The following is a 13,419-nucleotide window of genomic DNA, read 5'->3' as shown; positions in this document are numbered from 1 at the left end:
ATCCTATTGGGAGTTTCCTTTCTTAAAACCCTTAAGAGGGAGTAGAAAGGAATCAGTGACTCGGCACATACTGCAGCCAGTCAGGCAGCTGTGTAACAAATGTTGCCCTGAAAGACCTGGATTTAAGTATTTCAGATGCTTACAGCAATCAGATCTTGGAGAACTTCTTGAGAGGAGCCCTCCAATTAGCAAGGAGTTGTTCCTTACCTTGAGAGACCACAGAGTCTGGAGACCAATGCAAAACTCCAGCATTTCATCATCTGAGAAGAGAGAAGACACCAATCAGGCTTAAAATTATACAATACTACCCATCTAAACAAAGAGTGTTTCTCCTGTAAGAGGATATGGAATACAAGAAACATCTGATTCATAAACTTATGTGGTTATGGTCTCTTCAGTATAAAGTAGATAAAAAAAATAATGAGGAAAATGATGAGTTAAACACACAAACACTAACAAGCACGTGGTAACAGTGACAATAGTAAGTCAGCACTCTTCTGGCAATGACTGATAAGCCATTAGAGGAGCTATTTATGCACAGTCCTGAAGATGGTCAAAATTAACTTTGTTGCTGATAAGAGGAGGAAACCATGATTATCTTGACTATTATGAGATATTTGAGTGGGGGCGTGGGATTGTTTGAAACTTAATATGAAATGTCAGAAGGGGCTTGTGGGATCTCATAAAACTTACTGTGGGTTGTGTAAGGGAAGGACCAAAGGCAGGGGATGGCAAGCAGCAGGGTGAATCAGGGAAGAACAATCATGGAAAAATGGAGAGGAGAGGGGATAAGGGGGCAGTCACATGCAATCAGGCAGTTGGTCAGTTCACTTGTCTGACCAAACCCTGCACCTAATGGCTGCAATTTATCCAATCTTATTAGATAATTTTATTAAGTAAATTTTTCTGTGTAACTTCTCTATCCTACATTTGACTGCTGCAAGTCTTCAGTGTCAGCAAGTGTAGAACATGCCATGGGTTAAATAGCTGTAGATGTCACTAACTTCAGGGACTGGCAAGGGAGGTGCCAGTAACTGAAGGGATTACAGGCCATAGGGCTCATAGGTGTGTGTCAGCAACTGGAGAAAAGGACGTAGCTCACAGGTGCCAGCAACCAGAGACACCAGTGTGCAAGAGAAGTCTGGGTGCCATAGAGTTTATACACCTGAGTGCCAGCAGTGGAGGGATTACGATGTGTGCTGCAAGGTCTGAGTTCCAGTAACTGAATAAAGACTGTGGATCACAGAGCTTGTAGGTCTTGGTGCCAACAACTGGAGCGCTCAGCATGCAAGAGAGCTCTGGCTACCTGCTCTGACTGGGGTCACAAGGGCCTTGGGTTTATAAGTCAGCAATTGAAGAGGACAGAGCACGACCATGAGAGATCTAAATGCCACTAACTAGAAAGACTTGGGTGTGTTTATGTTTTCCTGATGAATTTGATTCTATGAGGTTGTGGCTTTGTACTCAAGGGTCTGGGTCAGTGGCTAGGTAGGGGGCCTATGGTCCCGACATGGATATAAAACAGACCTAGAAGCTGTGCTGTTATTCGAAGACTGTGAATATAACTGTGCTTGTGAATCTAGAGAATGAGGATCTGTGAACTTCTGATGATGAACTTCAATCCTGGTCAGCTGGAGAGGAGGACCAGGGCTAGGCTATCTGTGCTGGTATTTATGTGCCTGCTGGTAAAGGCTACTCTGCATGCGGTGATCTGTGTGGCTTGTCTCTGTCCTTTCTGTATGTGCCTCTTTGGAATATACCTTCAGCCTTGCTACTACCTCAACCTGCCACTAAGAACATGCATTGGACTGGGTGGGAGTGACCTCCTGCATCTTAGAGTTGCCCATCTGGACTTGAGTGGCAGCTAAGGAGGAATTTCCAGGTCCTGGAGTCTGCAGGAATCAGGAGCCACCAGTAATATCATTAACACTTCCATGTCTCCTGAATGCCAGCTTGCCCTGTAACAAGGGACTGTAATTTATAATTTATTTATAATGACATAAGCAAGAGCACTGTGTGTACAGGGAGGTATATGACACAAGGGTAGCAATTCTGCTCCTTCCAGGCAGACATCTCCACATCCCAGCAAAATGGATAGATGCTACTGGGCTAAATTCACCTGTGATGGTACTAATACAGATTCTCCATAAAGGACAAGAACTAGTACAGGAAAAAACAGAAGAGAAGAGTGAACTTGAGTGTATAAGAAGAGGAAGCTCTTTCTAGATGACTAAGAACATGGGAAGAATGGGCATGAAAAGGGGGAGCAAGGAAGGTCTTGGAAGATGAATAGTACTCATCAAAGATGAGGAAACAGATAAAGGCAAGAGAGTAAAGCTGGAAGATTAATAGGGATAAAGAACAAGGGGGAAAAAAGACAACTAAGTTGTTTTCAGCATATTCACAGCTTGATGTGAATGTGGAACATGCAGCCTTTCTGCTGTTTGATGGGCGTGCCTCAGCACCTGCTGACTTGGCCTTGGGTACTATGGCTCCTTCCTTCAAAGGGTCCTGCTTCAGGACACTGAGGGAGACTCAGCACTCTGTGGTTACCAGGTTCTTTCAGGGTGCTCCCTGCAGCAGAAGCAGATGAGTACACAGAGAAACACTCTGGGGAATAAGCTGTACCCTCTGTTGCCTTCTCTGATGACTCTCAGCCAGAGATACAAGTGCCCATTCAATAGAACATAGGGCACCAGAGGACTAATCAAGCCTTCTGCATAATTTTAACAAATGTCCATTTTAGAATGTAAATGAGAATTTTCCACATCCTTTTTTAAGACCAAAAATCACATCATTTCTTCCCACTTTCTGTGTCTTCTCTCTTCTCTGTACCCTTCCTATGCCCTTTGCATTTGGTTAGATTGAACGTGTTCACAGCGCATAATGATGTTGGCCAGCAGTGGAAGCGACCACATCACCAACCTCCTACCATGTTACACTCTTCTTAAAGGTCCTTCTAAATGCCCTTGACAGTGCAAGAGCAACAGAGGAAAAATAGGGGAGATGAGGGGCTGGCACTCTCACCTACAACCAGTGCCGAACACAACACTGTCTCCGGGCCAAATTGCAACTCCATATGTTCTACTCGGCCAACAACGCTGGGGATAGGAAGAGAGAGGTCTCCACAGTCCATGGCAGACACTTCTTCCAGCCTGTGGGACACAAGAAGTGTTATTGCCTCAAGTGGAGGAAGAGTAGGAAAAACAGGACTTCTCACTGACAGCAGTTCTTCTTGTTCTCATTGGGAATAGGCCCACAAGAGGAGGAATCTCTTTCACACAGTATGTCTGGAGGCAGATTCAACAAGCAAAACCTCACCACTAGCCATCAGCTGGGCAGCTTTGCCTTGCACTACACACAGACAGAATGACACAGCTCTGCCTCCCAGTCTGGGGTCTTCACACAACTTTGCCAGTGCTCCTGATGCCTTGCCCTGTATCCCACCTTCTGCACCTTCTCCTAAACAGCCGTGTGCACATGCAAAGCTGCTGGTAATTATCATTGGGGCTGGGGAATCAAGGGTGCCTAGGTTCTTGCCATAGGTTTTCTTTTAGTCATCTCTCCTCTTCTACTGTGCAAAGACTTACCCCAGCTGGTTTAAACAGCTCTTGGAGATGAGGTTCGGTAGACACCCAGTGTTAACAGTCGCTTTCAATACCTGACCTTGGCACTAGAAAAAACAACAACAGATGATTACTGTGGGCTCAAAATGGGCGTACTCACTCCTCTAACTTTCTGAGCAACACAGCCAAAGATGTGGTGTTTTAGGCAGTAGTCAGAAGGTAGGAGACTTATCCAAGACAAGGGTGGTCTCCACAGTGCTCTGCAAACCTCTGTCAAAGATTTCTTTTTGAATTTGTCTTCTTTCATTTGTATTTGATTGCCCAGACATTTATCTGTTTTTAGGGACTTTACCTTAACAGTGTTCCTGCCAAGAGATGCATAATTAGTGAATTTGTTCAGAAAACCCCCATGGACTTTATTAGCAGAGCAATAGTTGATATGACAAAAGCTTCTAAAGGAATACAGGCATGTGCTACAGCCTTTGTCATTTCTCCATTTCTTCTGGTGTTGCAGGTAACAATTTTCAAGGGCTAGACATTTGTTTTCAGTTGAAGAGCTTCCAGAGGGAGAAGTCGGAAACAGAAGCAGCCAGCACATATATCCCTGAGATGAACCGACAAATTCAAATGATTCCTGAATGCAAGACACAACCTAATCAGAAGGTATTTATTTTGTGTAGGGCTTACATTACGTTCCTATATAGCTCTTCAAGGATATATGACATGATATTATAACTACAATAGTAACAGCTGGTGTCATTTAGGAAAGGGAAAGACTGGATGCCTTGCACCCCAGTCACCTGTGCTTGATCTTACTGGAATAATCCCCAGTGCCTTGCTCACTTCATTTCTTCACCCCTTTGCACTTGAAAGGGAAAAGGAAATGTGTTTGCCATATGTTTTCTGCCCCCTCTGCCTTAATGGCAGGCCAGAGGTGATGAAGTAACAGCAGGTCTCACATATGTTAGAGGTCTGAAAAAATAGGGTTATCAAGGACGTTGATAAGAATTATGTTCAGGGAAAAAAAGGAGGAGCAGGACTTAGTAAAGGAATTGGAAAAGATGGGGTAACTGCCATCTACAAAATATGTTTTTCACCTGTCTCTAGTGCCTAATATCCATTCTTGATGGCCTAGTTCTTCAAGGCTCTGTCTTGCACCAAGACCCACAAAAAGCCAGCCACAAAGCTTCCCTTTAGAGAGGCTCTTTTTTTCCCCTACTGTCATTTGTGTTTTTCCTGTGATTCCCTCTCTTCCATTCACTGTGGTACTCTGTGCCATTAGTCACCCAGAAGCAGCAACAGACCTCCCACTGCTACTCTACCCTTTTGCTCATTCCTAAGAAGGTTAAATGCTTGATCACCTTAAGCAGACCAGCATGGCTATGAGGTACTCAGTGCAGCACCAGTAGGGTCAAGGAAAACGTTTCAAGTCCATGATTTCTTAACTAAATCTGTTTCTGACTATTAATCATAACAGAGAGCGAGCTACATTATTTCCAAGATTTCCAAGAGCTCCAGTATTTCCAAGATTCCATTTTCAAAAATGAACTATTTGTGAGCAGTTACAAAAAGAAAGAACAAAATATCTCTTGTGAGAAATACTGGAATGCTGCAAACAGACACAATATCACTAGGGTCCCTTTCAGCCCAAATAATTTTGTGATTCTATAACAAAATGCCTCCCTTCTGATTTTAGAGCTCTGCAATGTCTGTGCTGTCTTGTCCTCACTGATGTATCAGCCCTGCCTACGAGGATTGTGGCCAGACTGAGCAGAGAGGTAAGATAAAGGCACAGAGTGCAGATGTGTGCTAAATGTCTGTCTCCTCATCCTCTCTACTGTGCTTCACAGAAGAGGCTTCCCTGTGCCTCCTCACTGCCTAAGTGGGTATACTGACCATGAGTCTCAGGTCACGTGTGCCACCACATTAGCCCAGGCTGCAACCTGCCAACACTGTCCAGCTGAAACAGCTCTTCCTCAGTAACAGACATGGATTCTACTGGGAAAGCATTAACCATCCCTCTGGCTCACAGAAGCCAACTGTTCATTGCCCAGCTGCAGAAAAAGCATTGTATCAGCTTCTCAGAAACAGAAAACCTGAAGCATGGATAGCAGTTACTAAGGAATCACTTTGGGAGCAGGCTGACCTGAGATGCATGAGCTGTTGTTGTTATAATAAGCCTAAACTCTATCACTAGGCAGATTCTTGAGTTTTGTTTCAGAGCAGGCTGGAAAAGTTGCAAGTTAGAAACTTGCTAGCATATAACAGGACAGTGATTATTCTGTAGAAAATGACATTTAATCTCATTCAGTGTAAACAGCCCAGCACAGTTATCAGTTCCAGCAGCATCACAAAAGTTATCCACTTTCAAATTAGACCACTATTTGTCCAGAGAACTCACCAGGAGCCTGAGGAAAGTCCTCCATCCAGCATACCACAAATACAACGCAGTTGAGGTAAGGACTACACAGGCAGCTGATGAGAACTGCAAGCCTTCCTGGCCTAAGAGGACTTTTCATCACATTACCCACTCTCATCTCTGTTCCAGAATTTTCAGTTTGCTACCAGTCACCATTAGTCTTTATCTAAATGTCAGTTATGGGGATTTCCAAGAAAGAGAGGAAGGAGAATCAGTAAGAATCACCACTTATAAAGAACTGTGTGTTCTGAAATAATGTAAGTTCCAAAGTCAAGAAGCTGCTTTAACAAACAAAAGGCTGATTAACCCCAGATTGCTTTGGCATAGAGGAAAAGTGGACTGGGACAGCACTGGACTCTTTCATCATCTATTTCCAAGCCAACAAGAGACAAGCTCCACAAGAACAAAATAACAGCTTGATTCTGTAATGCATCTCCGTCATGATAAGCTTTCCAAAGTGCTTTGCAAAAGTTGTCACAAAAAAGGACAATTCTGCTAAAATACCATGTGGGCAAGCCACCTAAGGGAATAGGAGGACTCTGCAGTACAACTCTTACAGACTGGCTCTGTCTCTGATCTCTGAGACTTAAAAAGGCCTTAGGCACAGGGCAACTATAACCTGTTAGAGTGAAAACACTTCTTGCCTGAACCTCCCTGTAGCACTGAAGTCTACAGATATTTGGACTTATTCCCCAGGCAAGTTCAGTTCCAAGTCAGTTAATGCATTTGTTAGCACTTTGAAATTATTTGTCTGTGTGTAAACGGCAGCTTTAAGCTGGTAGACTGTCTTTTCTCAGGAGGTGCTGTCAGGGAAAAGAGACTTCACTGGGGTCGTGTTCCATTTCTAATAAAAACTGGACCATAATCAAGCAGTTCTCCAAAAGGTACCAGCTCACCTCTCTGGTTAAAATGAACTGGCAGCCCGAGTCCTATTTCCTGCCACAGTTCTGTTACTGACAGGAGAGGGTTTTTGAAGTTCACAAATGAGAACATCAAAAGCAACAAGACTAAAAAGAAGGGGAGGAGAGCTCCCCTTCCTTCAGTGTAAGAAGATTAGGTGTGACAAACAGTGACTGGCTCTTAGAGAAGGGCAGAAAAAGAGAGAAATGCCTGTGCAGAATTCAGGTTGTGTTAGACTTATTTCCTTGACTGTGATGTTCATTAACCCTCCTCTGTGAGGGAAAATAAAATGTGTGTGACAGCTGGGGTCCAGTCCATTAGAAACACAAACGGTCCACTAGTGGACCCTGCTGCTGACTTAACTACTGCCCCTGGGATACAACACCTGTACGTGCTTGTCCTTGCTCAATGTACATGCCTGCCAAAACCCCCCACACTTTGTCACTGAATTTCCTCATACAGAACAATAAAGAGTGATTATTAAAGAGAAAGAAACAGCTTCATTTGCTCAAAACCAGGCTCCAGGTATTTGGAAAAATTATATTAAAAAGCCATTTATCCTACTAGTCTGTTCCCAAGTAGGGTTATGTTAACCTAGCTACATTAAGGTCTAAAACTCAGGGTAAGCAATGCCTGACTGCAACAGTAAAGACTGCAAAACAAACTAGACAGTGTCTTTGCTTGCAGCCTTTCAGAAACTTGCTACCATGCTGTGTTCATATTGTAATTTAGTGCCAACTGAATTTTAAAATGTGTATGTGTTTTTCTTGGAAGTGTAGTCTTTACTGTCTAACACGGGAGATGTTTTTAGGACAGGTAACTGAATTAAAAACAGCTAAAAACTTTAAAATGTATTTTGTATCCACCCTGTACCAGGTCTGTATCTTGGTGAGCCTCATATCTGCATATTACTGAGCAGCTTCAACCATGCAGCCTTGTTTCACGGAGCACAGCTTTTGGATGTGCTTTCTGAAGTACAAGGGTCAGGGATTAGTGTGCTCCGCTGTATAGGAAGGTATAAGAAGAAAAGGGAGCTAAAAATACTGCTTCCACCAAGAGATGCAGCAATGCTAATTCGGAGCACATTTAGCCACTTTCTGAGGAGGTCCTCTGACACCCAAGGGAATCAGACCAGACTGGATCCAGCAAGTGTAAATCAACTAGGGTCACTTGTCTTTAAGTGATAAGGAGACATTCCTTGCTTCTGTATGCAGTTATGAAATACCTCCTATCATAGGAAAACTGGCCTTCAAAGGAAGGAGATGTGATTAAGGTAATTTATCCTCAAATATGGACAACTAGAATGCATGTAGCAGAAAGGCTTTCCTCTGGCTTTGGAAGACCTGAATCCAGACTCTAAGAGAGGCCATGCATGAAATCTGCTCTCTCTGACTGCAGCTGGCATTGCAATTTATAACTCAGCATGGCCCTTAGGAGGGGGGCAGCTGGAGCTCTGAGCTTTTGCCATCACTGTGAAATCAGCAGCACCGTGTTGTTGCCTTACCTGGCACTGTATTAGCAGGGGTGAAGTCTCTTTTCTCCTGTTCTCTCCCTTTTCCATCTTTTCATCCTGGTCTTTTGCCAGCGGAGATTGTACCCGTGCAGACTGAACCCGTAGCTTGTTCAGATTGCCTTCCAAGAGGCGCCGCTGGACCACACTGTGTGGCTGCTGTCTCCATCACAAAGAAAGAGAAATCCCAGCTAAGAATGAAGCTAAGGACAAGGACATTTGCTAGCTCAGGGAAGCAGGTTGCAAATGCCTAACCCAACTGATCATTCTGATGAAAGACAGGCTTATCCCAAAAAACTTTCTTTAAATCCCAAGATTTTTTTCTGTAGCCACTAAGGTGATGTTAAAGTGTTGGGATGTCTGTGACAGGCAGATCTCTGGAATGCAGCTGTTGGAGGAGAAAAACATGCCTGATGCATGGTCTCCCCACACATATCTGTTCCTTCAGCTAAACATGCACTGGGCAGTCTCATACCTGTTCAGGTACTGCCATACACTGCTGAGTGTGTGTGCTGACAACCAACCAGGCACATTCACACCTTCTAATGTGGGAGGGGACAGGGAATGCAGCATGTGTGTGATGTGTACCTGTGGGTAAGAAGGCAGGACTCTAGAAATTTTAGGTGTACAAGCAATTATTTGTAGTGAAGCAGAAAGCTTCCCCTGAAGAGGAAACTAAAACTAGCTTTTAGTGTTCTTTGTAGCCTGTCTCTGCTCCCCCCCATGAGATGCTCTAGCTTTTGTCCAGTATTGATCCAGCACTGCTACTGAATCAACAGTGGGCAACACCAATGAAATAGGCCTGTTGGAGGAAGCTTTGTCCATTCTCCATGTACTTGGCCCCATGGCCCTTCTCCAGGAGAGCAGCTGCTCAGAGCTGACCATGGCATTCTCAGTAACAACTGCCTGAGTGAAGAAAGGCAAAGAATCTAAAGGGGTCAATGTGCTACAGCATAAACTGCTGTTTTTATCTTTCTAAAAAAAAAAAAAAAAATTAAAAGATAAATTAAATCCTAGATTGTGCAGCAGCTTGATGTAGGATCTTGTCAATGTGCAGGCCAAACACATGAATTACACCAGACCTGCCAATGAGCTGGGTACCCACAGCATACATGTGCTTCAGACCAGCTTCATGCTTGGTCAGAGGGCTGAGGCCAGGGAAGTGTGTAAATTGCCACTTGAAGTGCCCTGACTGGTCGTATTTGGCAAATGATTGGAGCAGGACAGATGTTACTGGCTTTTTGGTCACACTCAGCATTGCTCTTTGCAAGATGCCAAGTCCCCCATGCCTCTGTTTCCTTGTCACTCAAGGGGTGAGGGTCAGATCATTCACATGCTGCGTGGGAGGCACTGCAGTAGTTGAAAAAGTGAGGTAAAAATATCCCTCTGTTCCCAGTCTTTTCCCAGCCTACTGTGCCGGCCCACAGCACAGCTGGTTGTTGTACTTAACTCCCTAAGTACTCTGAGCACAGTGCCAGTTTGCCTGCCAGCTAACATCTGGGCCATGGGAAAAGGGCAGGGAATAAACAGCAGGTCTTCGAATTCCCATCCTCCCTCCTATCTCTCACAATCTGACATGCAAAGGACTTTTCCCTCTCCCTGCAACCTTTCCCACAGAAAGAGCAGGCCAATTGCAGCTGCCACCTCTGTCCCCATCTTGTCACTCAGGCTGGGAAGAGGCCAAGTGCTGATGGGGATTTGCTGGGATGTGGAGTCATCTGATCAAGATCAGACTCCTGGGGCCCTTCCTATCTTCTCTCTCACCAGGAAGATGGAGAATGGGAGACTGTTGTCTCTCTTGGGCTGGTCAGAAACAATTAGATTTAGAGGATGGTGAGGGAGGACCTGAAGGATGTTTTGGCCAGCAGCTGGAAAGGAGGCCCTCTCAGGGCACTTAAAAGGGTCAAAGCAGGTTGCCAGTGCAACTTAGGGAAGGTTCAGGCTCTCTAGTATGAAATCTCAAGGCCTTGCTATGATTAGTGACATTGTACGAGCTGGGGAACTTGATTTTTGGGAGGCAAGAAGCCAGATCTTCAGACCTTCTTGGTACTTGCAGAATGTGTAGCTCATGTAGCTACTTATTTTATTTTGGCATTAGGAAAAAATAAATCATGCTTGTTGCTACAAAGCTGGAAATGTGAGATCTCCATAGAAATGTGTAATTACTCATTGTTGGAGACATGATGGGCCCATCAAATCCCAGGCACTGCTGGATGCATTGCATAAGCTGAATGAACACCCAGAATACAAGAGAGGAGTGGCAAAAAGTAACAGCCTGTGACTGCAAAAGAAAGCACATGTTTAGTTTTAAATTACATGAGGCCTTACTCTAATTTTAGGACATCTGGGATGGCCACAGCTGGAGTCTTTGGTACTGTCAATGGAGACCTGTTTTGGGGAATCAATTAAACTCTCCTCCTAGTGTAAGTGCTATAGGACTCTGGGGTGTTTTGCTCTCTGTCCAAGATCAAACTCTCCAGCACTTCCTACTGCTGCTTTGTTTTCAGTACATTCCTTTTTTGTATTCCTGTCCTCCAGGAGGGATCCATATAAATTTAGGAAACATAGATGGGGTTTTCATAGGGCTGGAGAAATGCCAGGAGATATATGCCAAAAGCATATTTTGGACTCTAACTTGCAGTCCCCAAAGTGTCACAGCAACGTCAGAGTATCCCATCAAGTTGCAGGAACTTCTGAATTACTCAGGCTTAATTCTCCTCTTGCTCCAAGGTAAAGCAGAAATGGAGGTACTACACAGGTCCCATGTATGCAAACTTTGCACAGGGGCCACACTTTATTTTGTGCCCTCTAATGCCAGAGCAAAACCTCCATGTCAGAAAAGATGTTATGCCTTATTCACTGCCCCCTAGCTCCATGGTAAAAATGTTTCAGCTATTCTGTTGTGGACCAAACATGAAGTATGCAGTGTTTTGCAGTGTTTTGCATGCTATCTACGCACAGGGAATTCTCCCGCTTAGAATGGTTAATTCAACCAGGAGAGCTGCTCATGGCAAGTGATTTGGACAAGGACTGTCTTGCTCAAGTGAGCATTTGTGGTTTCAGGGTGCCAGTTGTCACTCTGGGGCATGGTGTGACAAGAGTCAATTCCAAAGCAAAGCAGGCAGACATGTTTCTCTCTGCCTTGGTGACTGGGGTCAACAAACACACACTAAAAGCCACTCAGAAGTGGCTTCTTCCCGTACCCTGCCAAAAGCTGTCCAGGGACAGGCCCAGGGGTATGTCTGGCTGTGCCCTCCTGAGGAGATGTTTGAGCTGCAATGCTGCAGGGCTTGTGCCTGCCTGCCTGTGCTGCCAGCCTGAGCGGAGCCCTCGGGGCTCCAGCATGGCCAGACCTCCTTCCCTGTGGGGAGGAGAGTCCCTGTTCCTTGCTAAGACAGCGCTTCTGTGATTTCCCTCTCGTACTTCAGCAGTGACAGTGTGCAGGGCCAGAGGGACACTCAAGACCAGTCCCTGCTGACGTCCATGTGTGTGCAGCTGTGAAGGGCCGGCAGAACACAAGGCGACAGCTCAGGGTGACTTTGAAGAGCCACCCTTTACCCTGCTGAGCCACAGACTCTCAGCAGCTGCTGAGGCAGCTGTGTTGGGTGTGGGAGACAGGAGGGTGTGCCAGCATGGGAATGTGGCACTGACCCCTCGTCTGCGCAGGGCAGAGCTGCTGCAGCTGAAGGGTTCAGCAAGGAGAATAGCTCCCACTCAGGCCCAGTGCCAGGGACCCTGCCCATCCCACACACACGTGCTCCTGTGTGCCTGGCTTCCAGCAGCCTTGGAGCCTGCCACGGGAGCCGGGAAATGATGGGAGACACACATACATGAGCATCTGCGGTGTTGTGATTGTCTGAGGATACAGAGGGAAGCACAGACTGCAAGGAGGGGCAAGATCTTTTATGACACCCACAGGCACAGATGGAATAAGTGATTGTGCCCCCATCACAACTAGACCTAGGCACTCTTTCAGAAAAATAGTTTAGACCTCTGCATCCTTGAGCAGCTAAACTCCACAGCGGAAATCTAGACAGCAAAACTGCCAGAGCAAGAGGAGTATATGTACAGTTGAGCCAGCAAGAGATCCCATGGGGAGACTGCTTCTAGCCTTGGGGAAGTCCCTCCAAACCACAGACTGCCCAGGCTCCTGGAACAGATCTCCCTTCCTGATGCTTCCTGCTCCACATCTCCACAAGAAGATGCCCACAGGCCACACTCCCATGCCACCTCCCCAAAGGTGTCATCCACAAGTGCCAGGCACTGCATCTGCCTGCGTGCCTGGTTAGTGGTCCTGCCCCGTGCTTGCCCCTCCACAAATCCAGAGAGTGAGGGGAGAGAAAATAATGCAAAAAGGTGACAAGGTCAAACATAAGCCTCTCAGAGTTTTATGAACTGTGCTTCCCTCCCTGCTGAGTCTGGAAAGCAGTCTGCGTTTGAGCTGGATCATGCAGGAATAGATGGGGGTTTTCAGATATGTCCCACATGGAAATATACATGTCACATGAACATATATAGGTACTGGTGAGTAGAAACTTGGATACTGGAGAGTCCTTCCAGTCCATATCTGCCTGCCTCTGTGAGGAGTTTGGTTCCTATGGGGATGTATAGAGAGTACAGATGCATATAAATGAGTGATTCACTCTTTCGCTCTACCCTGACCTGCTTCTAGATCATCCTGAAGGGAAGTTTCATCTTTGTCCATGATCCTTTCAGAAACCTGACAGCAGTTCCCAACTGGGATGAAAGCTATTAGGAGGACTCCCTCCCAAATGGGGTCCCACTGGACTCACCAGATCCTTGGAAGTGCCAAGCCTTGTCAAGCCATCCAGGGGCAGCAGATCAGCAGAGTCCTTGTGCACAAACTGGGTGGCCTGTTTAAGGCGTCTCTTCTGTTGCAGAATAGCTTTGTTCCTCAGCTCCATCTCACACTCCTGTCGCTCCAGCTCAGGAGTACCCTCACTCTGCTTTTCCTCCTGGTCTCCTTGCCCCAGTGGCAGGTGGCAGCTCTTCTTTGTGCTCAT

General features: G+C 45.7%; 2 protein-coding genes across 5 annotated transcripts in view; one reads left to right on the top strand and one right to left on the bottom strand.

Moving 5' to 3' along the window:
* Positions 1-7,382, top strand: part of ITFG2 (integrin alpha FG-GAP repeat containing 2) — a 26,269-nt gene extending 18,887 nt beyond the window's left edge. For 2 of the 4 annotated variants that reach the window (XM_064644764.1, XM_064644763.1), the window contains exon 12: positions 4,081-7,382. In XM_064644764.1, the coding sequence (XP_064500834.1) occupies positions 4,081-4,301 (221 nt within the window). In that variant the 3' untranslated portion in view covers positions 4,302-7,382. The remainder of the gene's footprint in view (positions 1-4,080) is intronic. The other 2 variants (XM_064644767.1, XM_064644765.1) reach the window with 2 other exon arrangements.
* The window catches only part of NRIP2 (nuclear receptor interacting protein 2), a 20,309-nt gene extending 6,890 nt beyond the window's left edge, over positions 1-13,419 (bottom strand). The window contains exons 1-5 of the mRNA XM_064644794.1: positions 13,189-13,419; positions 8,390-8,554; positions 3,591-3,673; positions 3,028-3,155; positions 208-260 (exon numbers count right to left, since the gene is read on the bottom strand). Of these exons, the coding sequence (XP_064500864.1) occupies positions 208-260; positions 3,028-3,155; positions 3,591-3,673; positions 8,390-8,554; positions 13,189-13,419 (660 nt within the window). The remainder of the gene's footprint in view (positions 1-207; positions 261-3,027; positions 3,156-3,590; positions 3,674-8,389; positions 8,555-13,188) is intronic.

This window comes from Pseudopipra pipra, chromosome 2 (assembly GCF_036250125.1).
Source record: "Pseudopipra pipra isolate bDixPip1 chromosome 2, bDixPip1.hap1, whole genome shotgun sequence".
Taxonomy (NCBI): domain Eukaryota; kingdom Metazoa; phylum Chordata; class Aves; order Passeriformes; family Pipridae; genus Pseudopipra; species Pseudopipra pipra.
The sequence above is the reverse complement of the archived record's forward strand: the minus strand, read 5'-3'. Positions and strand labels throughout refer to the sequence as shown.